Raw genomic sequence first — 24297 nt, forward strand, 5'->3', positions numbered from 1 at the left:
GGCCTCAAGCGATCTTCCTGCCTTAGCCTCCCAAAGTGCTGGGATTACATGTGTGAGCCACCACACCCATCCCAGTCTTGGATTTTTAAATTTTGTTATTTTTCATAATGAAAAGCAAAGGATTGTTTGGAGTCCATAGGTATCATATGTTAGAGATTGCATATATAGGGTTAGATATGAGGTTTGGGATTTATAGGCTTAAGATTTTTAACTCTTGGCCAGGCGCAGTGGCTCACGCCTGTAATGCCAGCACTTTGGGAAGCCGAGGTGGGCGAGTCACGAGGTCAGGAGTTCAAGACCAGCCTGGCTAACATGGTGAAATCCCGTCACTATTAAAAATACAAAATATTAGCTGGGCGTGGTGGGCAGGCGCCTGTAATCTCAGCTACTCGGGAGGCTGAGACAGGAGAATCGCTTGAACCCAGGAGGCGGAGGTTGCAGTGAGCCAAGATCACGCCACTACACTCCAGCCTGGGCGACAGAGCGAGACTCCATCTCAAAAGAAAAAAAAAAATGATATTTTTTGCTGTGGGTCCAAGCCTGGAGGACTCTGCCATGATCCTTTTTACCAGGACGTCTTACATGTAGGTATTTCACTTTCAAGGGACTTTTTAGAGTAGGGGTTATAATTAGTTGAGCAGTTATAGACCCTTTTGAAAATCTGATGAAAACTGCGAGCATTTTACTTAACAAAGTATATGTACCCATTGACATATCTTTATATACAGCTTAAGAGGAATACATTTTTATTGACCTCTTGGAGGCCATCCTTCTAGGACATAATAGGTACTGGATTAAATACCCATGCTGAAAGTGAACCTCAACTGTGGGAAAGTAACTTAATGAGGACCTATGGGATATCTGTAGCTACTTAGTCCAAATGATTTTGTATCAAGATGTTAGCACCTTGACTCTGTAGCAATTTGGACATACAACTTTTCTAACTTCTTTTTACTTTCTAGTATATTTCTTTAGCTAGTATTATTTTGAACCTGTGTTTTATTGATCCTGTTATGTTTTTCAAAGTCTTACTGTTTCCTATTTCATTTTTTAAAAAATGCTTTTTTTGTGTGAAGTGTGGCAAACATACCAAAAAGTTATTAAAACACAAATGTACAATTTAATGAAAAATTTTGAGTGTAACTATCAACTAGGTCAAGAAATACAGCATTGTCAGCTCTCCAGCAAGCTACCTAGACTTCCAATCAAAACACCCTCCTTTTGGTAGAAATAGTTATTCATCTGACTTTTAAGATAGTTATTTTCTTCTTGTTCTTTATAATTTTAGCATCTATATAATCATCTTTAAAATATCTTAATCTTTTAGAAAGTCTTGTATATTGACATTTATTGTATATATTTTTGTTTGTTTTGCTGTCTCTCAAAATTATGCTTCTGTGTATCTTTCATGTTGCTGTAGGTACTTGTAGTTCATCTACTTTCATTGTTGTATCATTTTTTCCATTATATGAGTACACCACAGTTTGTCTATTGGCTGTACCTTGTTTAAGATTATCATGATATTCGCCAAGAGAACTTTTGATTCTGTACTGTATATTTGCCTTTAGATAAATTTCTCTCTTTATTAATAAGTCAAATATTAACTAGTAAATTTGTTACATGTAAATAATTTGAGAATTCAAATAAGAGTTTGAAATCAATAATCAGGTTTTATTATAATCTGTTATTTTACTTTCAAGAACTCATAAGTCTGTAATGTATTGTTTTTCTAAATATTTCATATGTATTGTATACCTGGCCCATCAGAAAAGTGAATTAAGCAAATTCAGCAAATATTTGAACATTACTGTGTTCCAGGTACTAAGGCTTGTAGTATTTTAGTAGATGTATAGTTAATTTATTCTTTATATAGTGTCAAAATAAGTAAGATCTATGTTTTTGTTTTTAAAACATCATAGTACAGGAAGCTATAAAGTGAACAGTTTACTTTCTGGGATTTTTTTTTCCCCTGTACTCAGTGCTAATTCTTTGACTCTTCTTTCTAGAAAAAAGGTAATAATGTTACATATCTATAGCCTTAAAATATTACACAGTAGAATCTTAATATACACCTTTTATACTTTCTTTTTACTTAATAAGGTATCTTGATTTCAAGGACAATTAGCATTTTTTAAATTAGGAAATCACAGAAACTTAAAATAGAAATAGTGCTTGATATTCTCATTCTTCTAGATAACGTCACCACCCAATTTTTTATTATAGAAGCAAGGATCATGGGAAATACTAACTTTTGTATATTAGAAATCTTAAGATTTATTTATAGGGCATGATAAACTTTACCTATGGAAAATCATATTTTTCTCTATATCTGCATTATTTTCTTAGGCATTATTGGAGACCATGTTTGGTGTAAAAGTGATTATAACTGGCGATGCATTTGTTCCTGGAGAAAGAAGTGTCATTATAATGAACCATCGGACAAGAATGGACTGGATGTTCCTGTGGAATTGTCTGATGAGATATAGCTACCTCAGATTGGAGAAAATTTGCCTCAAAGCCAGTCTCAAAAGTGTTCCTGGATTTGGTAGGTTATAAACTGACGTAAGCATTAAAGCAATTCCATTTTTTTCCTCATTGGGCTAGAAACAATCTCAGGTTCTTTTGTCTTTAGTGGATCTGTTATGGCAGATAACTTTATTTTAATCTCTTTTTAAAAAATCTTACGCTGAAAGAGAAAATAAAGTGTTCTCAAGGAAATGGCTATATAGTATGTGAGGACCACCACATTGAAGGGTATGAATTAATAGTTTAGTAGCTTTTTATTGCAGGTAGTACTTGTGATTTCGGCCAGAAACTGGTCTGTGCTGATAAATTACTTGACATTGACTGATTGATTGATATGCATGTAGTAAATATTAATTGAATACCTAGGTTCCAAGCATTCATTATACTAGGTGCTAGTACTTTCTGAACTTCCCAATCTATAACTTTAAAATTTTTTAAAAGTCTTTTTATTTTGCTTGTATAATATAATATTAAAGTTCCTGGAAATGTTTATTTTAAATGGCTAGGAATACAACGTGTTCATTATGTGTTGGAGAAGTAGGGATATTTCAGCATTGCATGTTAAAAATAAATGGCCTCCTTTCTCAGCTTGCTACTTAATGTGAAATAAGGGAGGGGAAAGATTATAAATATATTCAAATCAGTTATTCCCATGGGTATATGAAGTACCCACTGTATCCTCCTGACAGCCTCATTAATTACATTTATACTTCTGTGGTTTACCTAGGTAACACTTCTTACTTATTTAAATTATGTACCTTCTTAAACCATGCCTCTATTAGTGTACTGACATGGTTTATGATTTGTGAGGGCAAAGGGCAGGCTCTCACAGGATAGACTAGTAAGGTGTTTGTAGTTGATTTACTGGTTTTTTTGTTTATTTTTTCGTTTGAGACGGAGTCTCGCTCTGTCACCCAGTCTGGAGTGCAGTGGCGCTATCTCGGTTCACTGCAAGCTCCGCCTCCCAGGTTCATGCCATTCTCCTGCCTCAGCCTCCTGAGTAGCTGGGACTACAGGTACCCACCACGATGCCTGACTAATTTTTTTGTATTTTTAGTAGAGACGGGGTTTCACTGTGTTAACCAGGATGGTCTCGATCTCCTGACCTTGTGATCTGCCCGCCTCAGCCTCCCAGAATGCTGGGATTACAGGCGTGAGCCACCGCACCTGGTCAACTGTTTGTGTTTTAATTGCCTTTGTACTTATAGCTTTATCTTTCTCTTTGCCACTTTTCCATTCTAGTGATCTCAGGGTAGTCAGATTTCTTACATGGCAGCTGGCTTTCCCTAGAGAACAGTCTCACTTGAGAACCAGCAAGAAGCTACAAGGTATTTTATGACCTAGCCTTAGAATTCAAACAACATCACTCCTACTGTATGTTATGTTGGTGGAAGCAGTTACTATCCTCAAAGATTCTAGAGGACGGAGCATAGACCCCACAGATTGAAGATGTGTCAAATATCTCAATATTTAAAAACTGCCACATCCCTAAGAGGACTGATAAATAAAAGAGAAGGCACATATTACCAGTAGCAAGATTGATTCTGCATGAGATATACTAACAGGATATTAAGACTAACATTATGCCAATGACTTTAAAAGTGTATATGAGATTTAAAAAATACAGAAAAATGCAACTGACAAAATCGGACATCAACAGAAAATGAAAAAGCCACAGTTATGTGTCTAATAGAGATTGAATCCATAATTAAAAGTCTTCTTACAGAGTTTTTTGAAGGACAATGGCAGCTGTGTATTTTTCTCCTCCCTAATTTTAAAAAATTTATGAAATCAAGCAGGAGAGGAAAGAAAACCATGTATCACCTATCTCTTTTAGTATGAGAAGACAAATAATGCCATAAGCTTTCAATTGATTTATGAAGAGAAGTAAATTCCAAAACATTTCCTTCTGCCCTCCCATCTTTACGAATTTAAGAGTGCTAAGAGTGGGGAGAAGAAGAAGAAGATTAAGAGTAGAATGGCATGCACCTGGGGCTTGCCAGCAATTCTGTCCCTTCTAGTGGTAGAGCATTGTGTGCATGCGTGTGTTCACCCCCCAGGGTCAAAAAAAATTTGCCTTCCCAGCATTCTTGCTTCCAGTAAAGCCACACCACAGCATCCACAAACAGCTGCAGCCTAGGCCAGTGAGGCACTCAGTAGACACCACTGATGTTGATGAAAGCTGAAGAAATCATATGGAATCTATATTACTGTTCTTGCACGGAACCAAAGTCAAAGCACCCTGCCCAACTGAGACTATACAACATATCTACAGGAAAAAGTTTTTCCATATACAAGCTATATCATAAAATTGGAAAAAGTGGCTGTTCTATTGTATGCACAGATACCAGTGTAGGGACACAGGAAACGTGAAAAAGCAAGGAAACTTGATACCTTCCAAGGAACACAAAAATGCTCCAGTTAATATACCACAAAGGAAACCTATCAAGTGCTTGAAAAGGAATTCAAAATAAAGATCTTAAGGAAACTCAGCAAAATACAAGAGAACACAGATAAAGGATTCAACACGATCAGGAACCAATTCATGATCTGAATGAGAAATTCAGGAAAATGGTAGATATCATAAAAAGAATCAGAAATCTCAAAACTGAAAAATTCAGTAAATGAAATAAAAATAAAATCAAGAGCTTCAACAATAAACTAGATGAAGAAGAAGAAAGAATTTCTGAACCTGAAAACATGTGTTTTCAAGTAACTCAGTCAGATCAAAATAAAGAATGAAGAAAGCGTACAGAACATGTGGAACACCATTAAGTGATCAATTTTTGCATTATGGGAGTTGGAGAAGAAGAGGTGAAAAAAGGCATTGAAACCTACCTAATGAAATAATAGCTGAAAACTTTCCAAGTCTTGGGAGTGATATGGACATCCAGATACAGGAAGCCCAATGATCTTCAAATAGGTTGAACCTGAAAAGGGCTTCTCCAAGGCACTTTATGGTCAAACTCTCAAAAGTCAGGAGAGAATTCTATAAACAGCTAGAGAAAGGTGTCAAATCACATAAAAGGGAATCCCCATCAGACTAATGGCAGATTTCTTAGCAGAAACTTTACAGACCAGGAGAGAATGGGATGATATATTCAACGTGCTGAAAGAAAAAACTGCCAGCCAAGGATACTATTAACTGGCAATGCTATTCTTTAGAAATAAAGGAGAAATAGTCTTTCCCAGACAAGTGAAAATGAGGGAATTCATCATCACTAGACTGACTGTAAAAGAAATGATTAATTACTTCTGCATCTGGAGTAAAGTGATATCTAAGCATTATGAAAACATGCAGATAAAACACACTGATAGAACAGATATGTAGATGAAAAAGAGAAGGGACTCAAACATTAACACTACAGAAAAATCACCAAATTGCATAGATAAACAATGAGACAGGAAGAAAGGTACAAAGGATATACAAAATAACTGAAAATCAATTTAAAAGTAGTGGGGATAAGTCTTCACCTATTAATAACCTTAAATGCAAAGCATTTAAATTCCCCAATTAAAAAATGTAGACTGGCTGAATGAATTTTTAAAAAAAGACAAAGCAGGACCCAACTATATGCTGCCTACAAGAAACTTCACCCGTAAAGATACACATAGACTGAAAATGAAGGAATTGAGAATGAAATTTTATGCACATGGAAACCAAACATGAGCAGGAGTAGGTATAGAGTATCAGATGAAATAGACTTCAAGTTAAAAAAAGAAAACCCACAACATAAAAAGCGACAAAGAAGGCAATTATTAATATATAGTGATAAAGGGATCAGTTCAGCAAGAGGATATAACAATACACACACACACACACACACCCCCCCCAAACACTGGAGCTCCCAGATATGCAAAGCAAATATATCTATATTTAGACCCCAATATAGTAATAGTTGGGGATTTCAACACCTCACTCTCAGCAACAGATAGATGATCCAGACAGAAAATCAACCAAGACATATACTGGATTTAAACTGCACTATAGACCAAATGGACCTAACAGGTATTTAAATAATATTTCATTTAACAGCCACAGAATGTACATTATTTTCATCAGTTTATGAAACATTCTCCAGGACAGATCATGTGTTAGGCCACAAAACAAGTCTCAGCAAATTTAAAAAGATCGAAATTATATTAAGTATCCTGTCAGACCACAATGAAATAGTTAGACATTAATAACAAGAGGATATTTGGAAACTGTACCAATACTTGGAAATTAAACGTGCTTCTGAATGACCAATGGGTCAGTGAAGAAATTAAGAAGGAAATAAAAAAAATTTGAAGCAAATGAAAATAGCAACATAACATACCAAAACCTATAGGATACAACAAAAGCAGCAGTAAGAGTGCAGCTTATAGCAGTAAATGCCTACATCAAAAAAGTAAAAAGATTTCAAATAAATCACCTGATGCACCTCTACGAACTAGGAAAGCAAGAACAAACCAAACTGAAAATTAGCAAAAGGAAAGATATAAGAAAGATTAGAGCGGAACTAAACAAAATAGAGACTAAAACATACGAAGGGTCAATGAAACGGAATGTTGATTTTTTTGGAAAGATAAATAAAACTGATAAACCATTAGACTAAGTAACAAAGAGAGAAGATGAAAAAAAAAATTAGGCCAGGTGCAGTAGCTCATGTGTTTAGTACTTTGGGAGGCCAAGGTGGGTAGATCACCTGAGGTCAGGAGTTGGAGACCAGCCTGGCCAACATGATGAAACCCTATCTCTACTAAAATACAAAAATTAGGCGGGCATTATGGCCGGCACCTGTAATCCCGGCTCCTTGGGAGGCTGAGGTAGGAGGATCACTTGAACCCAGGAGGTGGAGGTTGCAGTGAGCTGAGATTGCACCACTGCACTGCAGTGTGGGTGGCAGAGCCAGATTCCATCTCAAAAAATAAATAAATAAATAAATAAATAAATAAGAAATGTAATAAAAAATTTGAAATGTAATATGAGATATTACAACTGATCCCACAGAAATAAAAAAGATCATTAGAGAATATTATGAGTTACTATGTGCCAGCCAATTGGAAAACATAGTAGAAATTGATAAATCCCTGAACATATAAACTATCAAGATTGAAATAGGGAAACAGAAAACCTGAACAGACCAATAACAAGTAATGAGATTAAATCAATTATTAAAAACATCTCCCAGCAAAGTAAAGCTCAGGCTCAGATGGCTTTACTACTGAATTCTACCAACCTCCCCAGAACTTTTTTTTTTTTTTTTTTGAGATGGAGTTTGGCTCTGTCGCCCAGGCTGGAGTGCAATGGTGCGATCTTGGCTCACTCAAACCTCCACCTACCTGGTTCAAGTGATTCTTCTGCCTCAGCATCCTGAGTAGCTGGGACTACAGACGCGCTCCACCACGCCCAGCTAATTTTTGTATTTTTAGTAGAGATGGGGTTTCACCCTTTTGGCCAGGATCTCTTGACATTGTGATCTGCCCGCCTCGGCCTCCCAAAGTGTTGGGATTACAGGTGTGAGCCACTGCGCCCAGCCTTTTTTTTTTTTTTTTTGACAGTCTCTCACTCTCACACATGCTAGAGTACAGTAGCATGATCATGACTTACTACAGTCTTGAACTTCTGGGCTCAAGGTGGTCCTTCCACCTCACCTTCCTCCTGAGTAGCTAAAACTGTTACTACAAGCTTGCACAATGATGCCTGGCTAATCTTTTAAAAAATAAAACTTTAGAGCCAAGCATGTTTAGTCAGGATCTAGACACCACTAAATGTTCTCTTTTAATGTTATATATACTGTTTTAACAGGCTTGGCTGGTCTACCTTCAATTTATTTAAGAACATGTATTATAAAACTATATAAACAAAAACCTTATATCACTGTGTATGGATCATGCTAAAGTAAACCGCTAATCATTTTAAGAAATCTTCTCTTGGATAAATGGTTTGTACTTCTTAATCATGGTCCATCTTAAATTAGATGTCAAAAAAAATTTGAGTAATTCAATTTGGGTATAATTTCAGGAGAAGGAAAAGGTAAAAGAATCTCTATTAATTTGTTATTATGTGCTGTGTGCAGAATACTGTGTAAGGGACTTTATGTACATTATCTTATTTAAAGGTCACAACTGCATATCATAACATAATCCTCTTAAAGAAAATGGAGTTTAAGAATGTTAAATAATTTGCCTTGTTCCACATAGATACTATGGAGTGGCAATAAATTATGAAACCGGGTCTATTTAGTTCTAGAGTCAAGGCATAAAAATATTTAATTTTAAATACAATTGTTTAATTACTTAAATTTTTATGTATTATAACTAACAGGTACATTGTACAAAATCAAAAGCTACAAAGAGTTGTATACAGAAAATAAATTTTTGTCTCATCCTGGCTCTGTAGTCATTCGGTTTCCCCAAAACAGTTGTTAACAGTTGTTTTCAGAGCTATTGCATGCATGAACAAGCAGATTGTTTTCTTCCACTTAATTTTGTTAAATAGAAATGGGTATAACAAAATACATACACTGTTCTTCATATTATTTTAAAAGTATTTAGCAATATATGTTGGAAGTTATTCCATGTCAGTGTATCTGTTGCTGCATTATTTTAAAATGATATCATAGTATTTAAGGATACATGATATTTTTAACCCATCCACTGTTTAAATTTTTCCAATCTTCAGCACTTACTAATAATGTTGCAGTGATTTTCTTTGTCTATGCAGTATTTCACATAAAACTGAATTTATCAGCAAGAGTTGAAACCTGGATCAGAATATGAGAGATACTGTCCATATCCATCCATAGGGATTAAATCAATTTATATTTTAAACAATGATATATATGCTGTTTCGTTACACTCTCAAAAACATGGTGCTATGAAATACCTGGGTCTTTGTCAAACTTATAGTTAAATAAAGAAGATATTTCAATGTAGGTTTATATTTATTTTTCTTTCTTTTCCTTTCTATTTTTTTTTAATTTTTTTTTTTTTTTTTTTTTTGAGACAAAGTCTGCCTCTTGTCCCCCAGGCTAGAGCATAGTGGTGCAATCTCGGCTCACTGCAACCTCACCTCCTGGGTTCAAGCAATTCTCCTGCCTCAGCCCCCCAAGTAGCTGGGATTACAGGAACCTGCCACCACACCCAGCTAATTTTTGTATTTTAAGTAGAGACGGGATTTCACCATGTTGGCCAGGCTGTTCTTGAACTCCTCACCTTGTGGTTCGCCCGCCTTAGCCTCCCAAAGTGCTGGGGTTATAGGCGTGAGCCACCACACCTGGCCATATTTATTTTTCTTAAAGGTGATGAGGCTGCACATTTTTCTCATCAGCACAGGAGTTTTTACCCGCTCCGTTTCACCCCTCCTTAGGCAACCTCGTGGTCCCTGGCTCCTAGGAGGTCACCATATTGATGCCGAACTTAGTGCAGACACCTGATAGGGATAGGGCACTACAGCCCAGAACTCCTGGACTCAAGCAGTCCTCCAGCCTCAGCCTCGCGAGTAGCTAGGACTGCAGGCACGCGGCACCGCGCCCAGCAGAGGCTGGACATTTTTCTATTGGAATGTTAGTCTTTATCCTTTTGGGTTATACGAATTCTTAGTAGAAATATTAACATTTTGTCTGGGGTGAGTTGCTAATATTTTCTCTGTCTTTTGTCCTTTTTCTTTAAGTTATTTTTTTTCTAGTGGAAATAATGTTTTTATGCAAACTGATTAATCTTTTATGTCATCTGGATTTTATAGCAAACTTATAGCAAACTTAGCTTTTCCATCATGCTTCTATGGTTTCACTTGTCATGATTATTCTGGTCTAAGCTAGGAGAGCTGGGCATGGTGATTCCAGCTTTTTGGTTGGCTGAGGAGTTGAGTCCAGGAGTTTAAGGCTACCTTGAGCTATGATTGTACCACTGCACTCCAGCCTGGGTGGCAGAGTAAGACCCTGTCTCTAAAAAAAAAAAAAAAAAAAAGTTATTAAACAAAAAAATCTAGAGGAAAGGGACTTCTTGTTTATCGCCCCAAATAGCTACTCAGCCCGGTACTCTTTTCTGAATAAGTAATCTTTTCTTGATTAGTTTGAAAATGTCACATTTTATCAGTTTTTATTTTATTCTGAATTTCCATTTGTTATAGGGTCTATTTCCAGACTTTCTCTTCTCTTCTGTTGATCTAATTATGCATAAGTACCATGCTGTTTTATTTACCATACCTTTCTATTACTTTTAATGTATTACTTACATTCAATAAAATTAACCAGTTTTAAATTGCATATCGTCATGTGACTCACAACAGATGAGTTAGTTGTATCCTTGTGCCCTTTTGCACCCAAACCCCTGGATAATATGGTAAATATGTCTTTAACTTTCTAACTTACTTCCATACAATTTTTCCCCTTTTACATTTTTACCAGTAATGTAAGAGAGAGTTCCAGGTGTCCCATATCCTTGTCAGCATTAGGTATTATCAGTCTTTCTGACTTCAGCTATTTTTGTGCCTTTGTTGTGGCAACTTACTGTGATTTCAATTTTCATTTCTTTCAAGACTAGGGATTTTGATCCTCTTCTCATGTGCTCATTGGCCATTCATACAGCATGTTTTGTGATGTTTCTAGTCATATCGTTTCTCCTTTATGGGTTGTTTCTTCTTTATTGCTCTATAAGAATTCTTTAAAAATTCTGGATATAGGCTCTTTATAGATATGATTTTTGCAATTTTTTACCCCAGACTATGGTTTGCCTTTTTACTTTTTTTAAACCTGTCTTTTAAAGAGCACACTTCATCTTCATGAGGTCTTTTTAATCCATTTCTTCTTACTGTTCTTTCTTTGTCTAACCTTGTGTCACAAATATTTTCTTCTCCCAAGAAGTTCAATGGTCTTACTTCTTAACTTTGTGTATGACCCATTTTGATTCAGTTTTTATTGTGAGGCAAGGTCAAGGTTTTTTTTTTTTTTTCTATACAGCTTTCCAGTTTTCCAGCAGCTTTCATTGAAAAGTCTGCCCACTATCCACTGAACTAACTTAACACCTTTTTTGAAAATTAGTTGTCCGGTAAGTGTTATTTCATCAATATCACACTGTCATGATACTGTAATTTTATAGCAAGAATTGAAACCAACAGTTATTTTAAAGTTTTTTTCAACTATTTGAGTATTTTTCCTCTCCATTAAAATTTTAAAATAAGCTTGGTAATTTCTTCAAAAAATCCTCAAGATTTTTATTGTGATTTAATTCAATCTAATTTCCCTTTGCAGTACTTGTAGTTTTTCATATAAAGGTCTTTCACAACTTGCATTTGATTTGTTTCTGCATATTGTTGATTCATGATATTTTGGAGTTGTTTTAAATTTTTACTTTCCAGTTGTTTGCTGCCAGTTTATAGAAATGCAGTTGAGTTTTGTATCTTGCAACTTTTCTAAATTCAACTATTCTGCCTGCTTTGTGGGTTCCTTAGGGTTTCTATATTCATAATCACATTGCTTGTATGTAAATATTATTTTAATTTTAATATTCAACTTTTATACTTTTTTTTTTTTTTTTTTTTGCCTTACTGCAGTGGCTATTCTTTTAGTAAAATGTTAAGTAGAAGTGTTGAGAGCAGACATCCTTGCCATATTCCTGATCTTAGGTAGAAAGCCTTGAGCCTTTCACTATAGAGTATAATGCTAACTGTAGATTTTTCACAGATGCTCTTAATTAGGTTGAGGAGTTCCCTTCTATTCCTGATTTGCTGTGACTTTTATCATAAAATAGTGTTGAATTTGGTTTTAATGCTTTTTCTGTACCTATTAAAATGATAAGATGAGTTTTCTCCCTTGTTCTATTAATATGTTAAATTGCATTGGTTAATCTCTGATGGTAAACTAACCTTACATTTCTAGGATTATCTCCACTTAACTTTTTTATATGTTGTTGGATTCAATATGCTAGTAGCTTTAAAGGGTTTTTATATCTGTGTTCATTAGGGATTTTGTTCTTTTTTCTTGTGAGATATGTATCTGTTTGTGACCTCATAACATCAGATGGTCAGTGTTCTCTCCTTGCATGTTTTCTGTTAAGAGTTTGTATAGGACTGATGTTATTTCCTCTATAAATGATTAAAGGAATTCACCAGTGAAGCCATCTGAGCATGGAATTTTCTTTAGTGGGTGTCTTTTTAATTACAAACTCAATTTTTTGAGTTGTTATAGAATTCTTTACTTCTTCTATTTCTTGTAATTTTTCTTTTCAAGAAATTGTGTTATCTAAGTTGTCAAACTGAAGTGTCAAACTAAGGCATCAAGTTGTTAATAATATTTTGTTAATTTTTTAATGCTTAAAGAGTCTGTAGTTAATCCCTTCCTTTATTTCTCACTTTTCTTGTTCAATCTGGCTGGAGTTTTGTCAGTTTTTTTTATTTGTCCTTCTCCCCTAAAATAATCAGCTTTTGGTTTCATTGATTTCTTCCCCTCCCCTCATCAATCTGTTTTTAGTTTTACTGATTTTTTCTATTCTTATCTTTATTATTTCCTAACTTTTATGTTCTCTGGGCTTAATTTGCTTTTTAAAAAGTTTTTCAGTTTCTTAATATTGAAGCTTAAGCCATTGATCTGATACCATGTTCCTTTTTTAACACAAGTGTTTAGGACCATACATTTTCTTTCAGCACTGCTGTAGTTGTGTGTTGTATCCACATATTTTTCTGTGGACTGCCTTTAGCCCGAGGCTGAAAGCTTTGGAGAAGGGAACATACTCTTAGAGCTTTCCATCTTCCTTCTTGCAACTGAACATGAGCTCCCACCAGTCTGTCTGATTCTGCTCCCTCTCTAGTACCTTCTGATGATTACCTTTATCTTATGTCCAAATTTTGTCATTGTTTTCTACAGAGACGATTTGACCGATAGGGTCTTAACTCCATCATGCTAGAAAATGGAAACTGCTTAAGGACTTTTTTCCTTTTTAACTGTTAAGAAAAAGATTCCTGAAGCATAGGATTTTAGACTTGACATAAAATTTAGAGATTACTTAGTTTCTCTCTGTGCAATACAGGAATCATCCCTGACTCATTCTTTCTTCAATTAGTTACCAAATCCTAGTTTTTCTCAAAATATGAAAATGTTCTTTTGCCAATTATGCTGTTAGTAGCTTCCAGGTTACAGCTGAGCTCCTGATAGCTTGGTCCTTTGGATTATCCTTTCCTTCCTTCAGTCCCACCTTTAAATACCCAGTAGGGCTAGAGTCTTCTCAACTTTCCCTCTGTGTGTTACTTCTATCAGCTTTGAATACCTGATGTATGCCCTGTGCCTAAGGGATTATTCTCTTGTTTATCCTGAGGCCCACTTTGGATATTGGTTTATGAAGGTGGATACACCCTCCTACCCCTTACCTTACAGAAATTCATACTAGACTTATGGTCCATAATCTCTTTCCTTGACCACTGAGTGTTTATTTCTCCTACTCTGTACTGGTATAGTCATTTTCATCATTCCAAACCTGTCCTTCTGCAAGACAAGAGGAAAATTCATCTTGAGCCCCTGTTTAAGTATTTCATTCTTAACTTTTCCATTTGTTTATTTTCTTTTCCTTCCTGAGTTATAAGCTATTTATAGAGTATCTTACCCATTGTAGGCTCTTAACTATTTGTAAGCTTGATAGGATTTCATGAGAATGCAAGCTACTAATGGGAACAGATTTTGGATTGGAGAAAAAAAGATTTTAGAACCTCGAAAGCAAACAAATACAGAGTAATTTAAGCAAGGCGTAAGTGTAAGCAGCAAACAAAGCAGCATGTTTGCCAATGAGAGTTAAAAGGGAATTAAAGTTGGAGTTTGTAGGAGGAAATGATAGGGAAAAGAATGGATGCATTGTAGTGGTCAACTATATACTGTTTGAGACTATACCAGTTTTAACTTGTTGACAATTTGGTGTAATTTTAGGGAGTGTATTTAAGATTGCTGTTCACTTTTTTTTCAAATAAATGTTTGCTTACCAGATGTTTAGAATATAATGATCTGGTCTATTTAATTCTTGTGCAAATGACTAAAGGAAAACACTGTATCTGTAATGCCAGATTGGGAAATGGATGAGAGTTTAGAATAGAAAGTTCTTTTCTTAAAGTATAAAAGCAACAGACCTATGTAACAGGGTAGGAAATAAATCATTGTGGGTATTTAGATTTTAGGTCAAGTTATAAAGAGTTTGTTAAATTAACTAAACTGTTTAGAATTTATTAAGATATACAGAATGGATTTTAAGAAAAAATGTTTCGTAGAGTTCAACTCTCCACCATCTCTCTGCTGGTGCTGCATATGTAGATTTTTACTTTTAGCCAATTTTATGACCACTTAATAACTAGTGAAATGAAATATTAAACTTAAAACTGTCATAAAAAGTCCATTTGCCTAGTGATTTTGTGCCAGGAAGTGCATGTGCCAATTGTACGTACCCAACTCATGGCTTCTTGGTTTCTCTGGATCATTAATCACTCTAGAGTGAGAAAAGAGTTTGAGCCTTTTAGAAAGCATGAAAAGGAGAGTAATATTAAAGAGATAGTGATTTAAAACCTGGCCAAGTCATGGATTAAGCCAGAAATTTTCCTGATATGACCTCATGATTTCATATGAAATTGTTATGTAATTCTGGAATTCTAAAGCATTACATTCTGCAATGTAGTGTGGTGGTGAAAACTAGGAAAGTCACACATTGTAACATATCTGGATTATTCAGAGTGAGATCAGAGAAGCCAGCAGGAACAGCGTGGCCTCTGATGAATGCTTTCATCCATTCTCAGTTCTTCAAGACATACGAAGACTGTTACTGGATATGCAGAAGTTCCTGTAGTGGTCTGCTTTCACAGGATAATGGAAACTGGTTAGGAAGCTGTTCAGAAGTTCAGCCTGCCAGAATATAAACTGCCAAAATATTAAATAATTTTTTTAGTCAAATCTGATGAAAATGATTAGAATTTTATTTTACATGCTGTTGGTATTTTTACATACGAATTTTTCTTTTTAAAGATCGTGAATAAAAACAACTCAATTACAATGTGTTGTTTACCTTTTTAGTACACTATAGGAACATGATTGTAATGCATGCTGCTGTTAACATGAAAGTGGTTCAATACAGTGATATGGGAATTGGAAAGACTCATGTGGTCAGATTTCCGGTTTGATCTGTAGTTTATTGGTGTATTTATAAACATTACTATAAATTTGTGTAAATAAATGTGCTATTGCCAACACAGTTTTAAGAATTACTAAATTTATTGAAGTCACCTTAATTTTATTTACTATCACATGTTAACCACAAAGAATAGATGTCTATTTGACATATTTAAAATTTATAATGCCTAACTTTACCTCCTGTGAGAAAGAAAACTCCCCCTTTCTTACCAACTTCCTCCTACTTAAAACAGACATTCACTAAAATTAGAACAAAGTCATGAATATTTTCAACTCTATCCAGTTTGGTGGGTTCTTTTTTAAATTCAACACAATTTCATGCTGCTCTCCTGCTCATAACAAGAAGAATAAGATGAATGGATTCATCTTATTGATGAATCTGTTAAGATGAATAGATTCATCTTATTGGTGATTTTGTGCCAGGAAACGTACATGCTAGTTGTCCCTTCCCAAATGGTAGAAGACGCCCCATGGGACTCAGTAACACTCCACTCCTACCAGTTCCTTTAGTGCAATCATAGGCATCAGTTTTTCTACCTACACTAGGTAAAGGTGCCTTATTACCCAAAAGTAACAACAGCTCGAGCCTTCCTGGAATGAATCTCTGCAGCTAGTGTGTTTGAAGCTCCACCTGTGACTCTTTCTTCAAAGAGGGCTTCTAGTCAAGGATTCCTGGCTACTTATTAACTATGCTATAGCTACTACTGTCACAGCAAACTTTCTGATGTCCTGGCCTTCTTTATTGCATCGATTAGATTATGATATCCTATTAACTGATCATATAAAGCTTCACAACAGCCTTCTTCTCCTGTGTTATTCCACATATTAACAACTAAAGGCCAGAAGTAGGATTTTACTAATCTTAACAGTGAACCACTGTGATGCACACATCCTGTGGCAGAGAATGAATATACTTGATACTAGCTTTCTCAGCCTCCTGTCAGCAGGGATGGTTGTTTGAGCCAGTCTAACCAAAGGGTCTTATGGGAGAGTTTTGGAGTCTCTGCAAAAGATATTCCTCCTTAATAAGGTGAAAGAAGTCAGTGAAGGGCCAGTGCCACTCCTTTTCGGCTTGTGGTCAGTATTGTGTTAGCACCTGAGGCTTGCAGCTTTTGCAAACATTCCCTCAAAGAGGGGGAGGTCCTCAGACATCACGAGGATGGCATAGTAGAATGGGAGATCCTAGCTCCTGAACTAGCGTTGGGGCCAGACTTTATTTTATGTGAGAAGCATAAACCCAAATTGTTTATATGACTTTTAGATTAGTATTCTGTTATTTATAGCCAAAAGCATCCTGATGTAACTTGCTTTCCCCTGTTTCACCAAGCCATAAGAAATGTATCCATTGTTTGATTTACTCATTCAGTAAATTTTATTAATGCTAGTCATGAATGAAAATTTTTATGAAAACCATCAAATAAAGTAGAATATATTAAACATATTTTAGTCCTGTTGAGTCCTGTTGCCTGAAAGACACACATACATCTCTGCTTATTTTTAGATATATAACAAATTATTTCATTTTAGCAATTCTACTGGCATTTGAAACATAAGTTTTGGTAATTATTGATTTTGTAGTTTTGGTTGCCAGCGTTGCTTGGCTGAGATGAGTTTTCATGCATGGCCTGGTAAGTAGTGGAGATACACTTTTGTTGACGAAAAAGAGTCAAACTCGGTAAAATATTTGAAGAGATTTATTCTGAGCCAAATGTGACTGACTATGGCCCATAACACAGTCCTCAAGAGGTCCTGAGAACATGTGCCCAAAGTGGTCAGGGTACAGCTTGGGTTTATATATTTTAGGGAGCCATGGGACGTCAATCAAATACATTTAAGAAATACATTGATTTGGTTCAGAAAGGCAAGACAACTTAAAGCAGGGGCTTTCAGGCTATAGGTAAATTTAAACATTTACTGGTTTACAATTGGCTGAGTTTATGTGAAGACCTGAGATTAATGGAAAGGATTGTTTAGGTTAAGGTAAAGGATTGCTGAGACCAAGTTTTTTTTTGTGCAGAGGAATCTCTCAGATAGCAAACTTCAGAGAGAGAGAGAGCAGGTTGTAAAATGTTTCTTATCAGATTCAAAAGGGTGTCTGGCTCTTAGTTGATTATCTCCTAGATCTGGAAAGAAAGGAAGGAAAACAAAGGGTGATGGGGATTCTCTATAGAATGTGGATTTTTCCCACAAAAGACTTTTCAAGGCAATTTCAAGGTATGGCAAGGTAATATATTTTGGGGTAAAATATTTTGATTTTTTTCCCTTGTTATGCCTGAGTAAGACTGGAAAGTAAGTCACAATATACAGGGTTAAACAAAGCTCATGTGATGAGAATTTATGGTTTGTAGGGCGTGATTCTCTAGATCCCTTAGAAAGGAATTTGAGCAAGATAAAAAATTAGAGCTTAGTCCTCACTTTCTTCCATTGGGAAGAAAAGAAAGGTTCAATTCATTTAAATCACCTGTCAGGCAGTTTACCAGGATTACCCTTTTTTCTAGAATGACATTGAGAACTAAGTAATTTTTAGGATGGCACTGAAATCTAAGTAACTTAAATGAAGCTTTTGTTTTGAATGTGTTAGCTGACTTCTGAATAGAGCTCAAGCCCTGAGCTGTGTGAAGTTGACAGTTTCTTTGGCCAGGAGAAATGGCTCGGAGCTTTAAGGTTATCTAATCAATCACTTACTGACATTAATGCAATTGGTTATCTAAATTGGATATCCTGTTGATGTGTACTATTTCTAATACCTCAGCAGATTTACATTGCGTTAGGCTGCTAGATATCCCAGATGTGAGCTAGGAAGCGAATTTCACCTCTACTACTTTTAGTACCCTCAGGTCTGCTGAAAATTGAGGAATTCCTTTGCTTAAATTAATAATTACATTCTAAAATTATCTGAAAGATGTGCTTTTATAACGGTAACTTCAGTAGAAAAAATTACAGAATTTGGAGAGAGATTTAGGGTTTTGAATCTGCTTTGTATTTGATGGAAAAACACAAATGAAATAAATCATATAATAATCAGTTTTGAACCAACTTTGAAATGGTACTTTGCAATAATAATAGAAAAGATATGCAAGATGAACCCAACTGTATCTCAGAGTTGGTAACTTTAATAGATAATTTGACTCCCGTGCCTTCTTTGTTGTTCTTTGTCTTGTGGCTAAGTATCTGTAAATTGTGCAGCTATTTTAAAAGAGAAAGGCAACATTGTAAGACCTGTGGGAAAAATGAATTAGCTGTTGTATTTATTTTATATGTCATTAAAAATACATGGCTTTTCCCCATTTATTTCTTATAACAAATCTTACAGAAAATATTTTCCTTATGCTTGAAGTCAGATGTTTCTGAGTGTTACACTGTTGTGTAATGAATACCAGACAGGGACATATTATGTAGCCAAGAATTAAAAATGTTCTTCCACAATGAAAATAATGTCAAAACTGCATCTTTAGAAATGCTGTTACTGATAATCTTCAATTATTACAACCAAGTAATATGGTATAGTAAGCAAACTCCAAATAAGATTATTTAGGTCTTGATTTTGAATGGAAAATGGCCATTATTTGTGTATTTTTTTAGTCAAACAGAAGTTTGCATCAACAAATAGATGTTCTAAAGTAAACTTTTTATATGGAATCATTTTAGATTTATTGAAAATTTGTAAGAACAGTACAGAGAATTTTCCTATCTTTTTCACCCAGCTTCTCTGATGTTAACATATAGTATATCTGTCAAAACAAGAGGTTAATTTTGATACAATACTATTAACAATGGACTTTATTCGGACTTCACCAATTTTTCCACTAATGTCCTTTTGTGGTTCTAGGATCCAATTAAGAATACCATCTTGCTTCTAGTCATTGTATCTCCGTAGTCTTCCTTCATTTTGTGATAGTATTTTCTTGCTTTTCATGGTGCCTTTGAAAAGTACTGGTTGGACATTTTGTAGAATGTTCCTCAGTTTGGGTTTTTCTGATGTTTTCTCATGATTAGACTAGAGCTGTAGGCGTGGGGGTAGAATACTGCAGAGGTGAAGTACCCTTCTCATATCAGAGAGATTCATGATATCAGCCTGACTTATCCCTGGTGATGTTAATCTTAATCACTTAGTTAGGTGGTATCTGTCAGGTTTCTCTACTGTGTAGATGCTGTTTTCCCCTTTACATTTACATACTCTATCCACTAAGCACAGCCCACACTCAAAGGCTGGCTGTTGGGGGAAAGGAATGAAGCTCCACCTCCTAGAGCATAGAGTATTTATATATATTATTCATACCTCTGTGGAAAAAATTTGCCCCTACTCCCCATTTATTTAATTAGCAATTTAATTATATCAATATGGACTGATTGATATTTATTTTATTTTTTAGATTATAATCTGGTACTATCATTATTTTGCCACTGAAAGTAATGGCTAGCTTTGGCCATTGGGAGTTTTCTTTTCTTGAGACAAGGTCTTGCTCTGTCATCCAGTCTCGTGTGCGGTGGTGCGTTCACAGCTCACTGCATCCTTGACCTCCTGGGCTCAAGCAATCCTTCAGGCTCAAGCAATCCTTCTGCCTCAGCCTCCTTAATAGCTGAGATTATAGGTACATGCCACCTTGCCTGGCTAATTTAAAATAAATTTTAAAAAACAACTTTTTATTTTTTTTGTAGAGAAGTGGGGGCTCTCGCTGTGTTGCCCAGGTTGGTCTTGAACTCCTGGGCTCAAGCCATCCTCCTCTGCCTTGGCTTCCCAAAGTGCTGAGATTATAGGCATGAGCCACTGCGCCCAGCCTGGGAGTTCCTGAAGGTTGGCTCTTGTGTCCTTTTGACATACTACCATCTTTTTTCTTTTAACTACTAATTTTTTGGCACTTTAAATTCTCCAGGTTCATCTTGTATTCTTCCTTGCCCCATCCCTAGACTCAGCATTTCTCTAAGGAGCCCTAGATCCCTTTTTTTGAAGAATGATGTGAGAAACTAGAATCTAGGCACTTACTATGCTCTTTATTAGTTTCCTATTGCTGCTTATACTACAAATATAGAGTGGTTTAAAGGACACAAATTTATTATATAACAGTTTTAGAGGTTTGATGTGGGTTCTGCTGAGCTGAAATCAAGGCATTGGCAGGACTGGTTTCTTTCTGTAGGATTGGTATGGGATCTGTTTCCTAGCCTTTTCTAGCTTCTAATGGATGCCTACATTCCTTGGCTTGTGGCCCCTTCTTCCGTCTTCAAAGCCAGCATTGGCTGGTTGAGTCCTTCTCACATCAGTACTAAGTCATCTTGTGCCTCCCTCTTCCACTTAAAAAAAATTATTTTTAATTTTCATAGGTACATAGTAGGTATATATATATTTATGGGGTTTCTCTCCCACCTTTAATGACACTTATGATTACACTGGGCCCACCAGAATAATCTAGGCTAATCTCACTATGTTAAATTCATCTGATTAGCACTCTTAATTTTCCTTTGCTGTATAACATGGTGCATTCACAGTTCCAGGAATTAAGATGTGGACATCTTTTGGGGGATGATGATTCTGCCTACCATATGTTAATCGCTACTGGGATGTCTTTGATTATAGGTCCTCTTAGTGTGCACATCTAGCAGTGTACTTAGGAATCAGTTTTGCAACAGGAAGAAATATCTCAGATAATAACTCATTAAGAAAATTGGTCAAATTTCCAATCTCATAATATGAAAGATTAGTTTGGTCTCTCTCATGTTAACATGAACCCCAAAATTGTAATCACAACCAAGAAGCCTCAGTGTCAAGCAAGAATTTTTACTGTCTGCATGTATATATGATTATGTTTGTGGAGTCTAGTGAAATTTGTAGTACAAGTGGTTTCTCCATTTTTCTCCACTTTTTGGTGTTTCAAGTTTGAAATTATATTTAGAATTAAGTTTGTTAGAATATTATGTAATTATTACTTGCTCGTATTTTATACTTTGATTTCTATCTTGTATTTTCAGCACAGTCACATTTGAAACCTAACGATGCAGGCATACTACAACAGGATTATTGCTGCAAAAAGGTCATAAAATTATCTCTCATCAGAGTTTTTAAAAGCCTTCGTGGAAATTAATCATCTTAGAAGAGGGATGTGGAGAGCATTACCCAGTTTGTAATGTGAGTTCAGAAAAGATAGATCTTCCCTAACTTTGTCTATCCAGCATTTAGCACCCTAATAAAAGTTGAAATTCTGAAAAGTATAACTACTTATTACTTAATTCCCTGATTTATTTGTATAACTACTATTATTATGGACAGATCCACACTCAGTAAATACAGTATTTTCTTGTGATCTTTGTGATAAAAGTTTATATAAAATTTGCATCTGTTCTATTGTTCATTCTCATTTAATAGAGAACTATGGGTAGCATTTCCTTGGTTGCGTCCACATCCTTTATTCAGGATTGAAAATAATGTTGAAGGAGCAGTTGTCTATCTTTCTTCTGCCTTGATTTTTGCTTCTGGTGTCATATTCATAGTGCCATAGTAGATGCCATAGTGAGTTACTATGAGTACAACAGTGATAAATTTTACCCTATTGTTGAGATTCAGTTATTAGTGCATTAGGTGAGTAGTGCTGATGTTTTCGTTACTCCCTAAATTATATTCATCTACACTGAAATGAAAGAAAAAGTTGTGAAAAGCCTTACTTTTTATTAAGAATGCATAATGCCAAAATACACATTCAAGTAAATAGTTATTTTTTTTCCTCCCTAGGCAACTCTAAAACTTGGTGAAAGGGAATGTAAGTCAAAACTAGGTTCTAAAATGATGAGCTAGGTTTGGACAATAGAGTATGCCCAGGGATTACTTACAACTGCTTTGAGAAGGCAATGCTGATAACATAAATGAGGTTTTAGAAAGAAGATAGCGGTAGTGGAGCTATGCCAGAATATACAGATTCTATCTTTATAAACCTGCCAGACTCCCAGCCCTCGTCTGAGAAATTCAGGTTAAAGACAGAATATCCCGCAGTGGAAAAGTATGAAAAAGACAAATTATATATGCTAATTTTAACGATACAGGTTGCACTATCATGAGCTCATAGAAATATGAAATAAATGTCATTAAAATGTAATTTTTGAGGATCTCAACATTAAGAAAAATCTGAGTAACACTTTAAACATGGATAAAATTTGCACTGATAACAATGAAATGGGAAAAAACCAAAACCCTTGCCAGGTATTCCTGTGATTTTTTTTTTTTTATGGGGAAAAAAAGAGAAAAACATTTAAGCTAAAGGAAGTAAAAAATATTTAGAAATATTGGCTTGGAGTTTCTAGAAGATAGAACAAATATTAGAAAAGTTTTTGGGTATTGCTACCACTTCCATCCCACATGGGGAGCAAGAGTTTTTCTCACTTGGAATGCTGAAATACATTCGACCTGTCAGTATTGTTCAGTCTAGCACATCCTTTACAAGTATGAGACTCTGCAGAATTAGTAAACATTCAAGGAAAATGTTAAACAGTATCTAGTACTAAAAACTGGAAAATCTAATCTCTGATGAATAAATAATTCTCTCAGGATAATTTAAACTATGTGTAATTAATACCTGTGGAAAGATTGAAGTATCTATGCAGAGAGGCTGTTTAGTACAGTGATTTAAAAACATCAAGTTTGGGGTCAGACTGCCTGTGTTTAAAATCTGGTTTTACCACTTACCATGTCTTTAGCCCTCAGTGTCTCTCAGTTTCCTCATTCATAAAATAGAGATAATAATTTTACTTATAAGGTTGTCTTGAGAATTAATTGAATTAGTGAAAAATGCTTGGAACAATATTAGACATGTAGTAAGCACACAGTAAACCTTTTTATTATAATTACACAATTTGTTCCTGAAAATAGCTGCTATGAAAAAGACCAGTTGCAAATCTTGAAGATTAAGAATATGATTTTTGAAATAAACTAAATTAGAACAGGTATAGCTAGCTGACAAATTAGTTAGATGATCAAGCCAAGGGATTATCCTTAAAGTTGTCAAATGGCAAAGAAATGAAAAGTATGAGAGGAGAGATCCAGAAGTTTTAACATCTAACAGAATTTCCAGGTGAAAATATGAGAGAATGAAGATAAAAAAATATATCTTCTTAAATGGAAGGAATGTTTTCTATATTAAAGAAAGACTCAAATATTGGAAGAGTTTACCAACTGTGGAGCAGAATTAATGAAAAAAGTTCCATACCTAGACTAACACTAATGAATTTCTATAAAACTCTGGGTGAAGAGAAAATTATAAAAGCTTCCAGAAGAAATAAATAAATTACCCAATTCGGAAAACTTAGTTATCTGTACAAATTCGTATAGCTAGATTTCTTACTAGCCATATTCAATGATAGAACACTACAGAAAATAGCTTTGATATTCTGAGGAGAAAATGATTTGGAACCGCAAAATTCTGTTTTTAGCCAAACTAGCCTCTAAAATTGAGAACAAAACAAATACATTTCAGTAATGCAAAGACTCAAACATTTTGAAAAATAAATTATTTTGAGGAGAGCTTAAGAGAAAGACAGACATAGGCAACAAGAAGAAATGATGAGCAAAGAAGCCAGCAAACTTATGGTCAAATCTAAATAATAATAAATGTTTCTGTCAAGTTTAAGGAATGTGTTAGTTATAATA

General features: G+C 35.1%; 1 protein-coding gene across 9 annotated transcripts in view; it reads left to right on the plus strand.

The window, feature by feature from the left end:
* Nucleotides 1–24297, plus strand: part of LCLAT1 (lysocardiolipin acyltransferase 1) — a 236819-nt gene that overhangs the window by 108000 nt on the left and 104522 nt on the right. For 8 of the 9 annotated variants that reach the window (XM_023217292.2, XM_023217295.1, XM_023217299.1 and 5 more), the window contains one exon: nt 2347–2545. In XM_023217292.2, the coding sequence (XP_023073060.1) occupies nt 2347–2545 (199 nt within the window). Of the gene's footprint in view, nt 1–2346; nt 2546–21632; nt 21790–24297 lie in introns of all 9 variants that reach the window. The other variant, XM_023217300.2, reaches the window with a different exon arrangement.

The sequence above is a fragment of the Piliocolobus tephrosceles genome, chromosome 15, assembly GCF_002776525.5.
Source record: "Piliocolobus tephrosceles isolate RC106 chromosome 15, ASM277652v3, whole genome shotgun sequence".
Lineage (NCBI taxonomy): Eukaryota > Metazoa > Chordata > Mammalia > Primates > Cercopithecidae > Piliocolobus > Piliocolobus tephrosceles.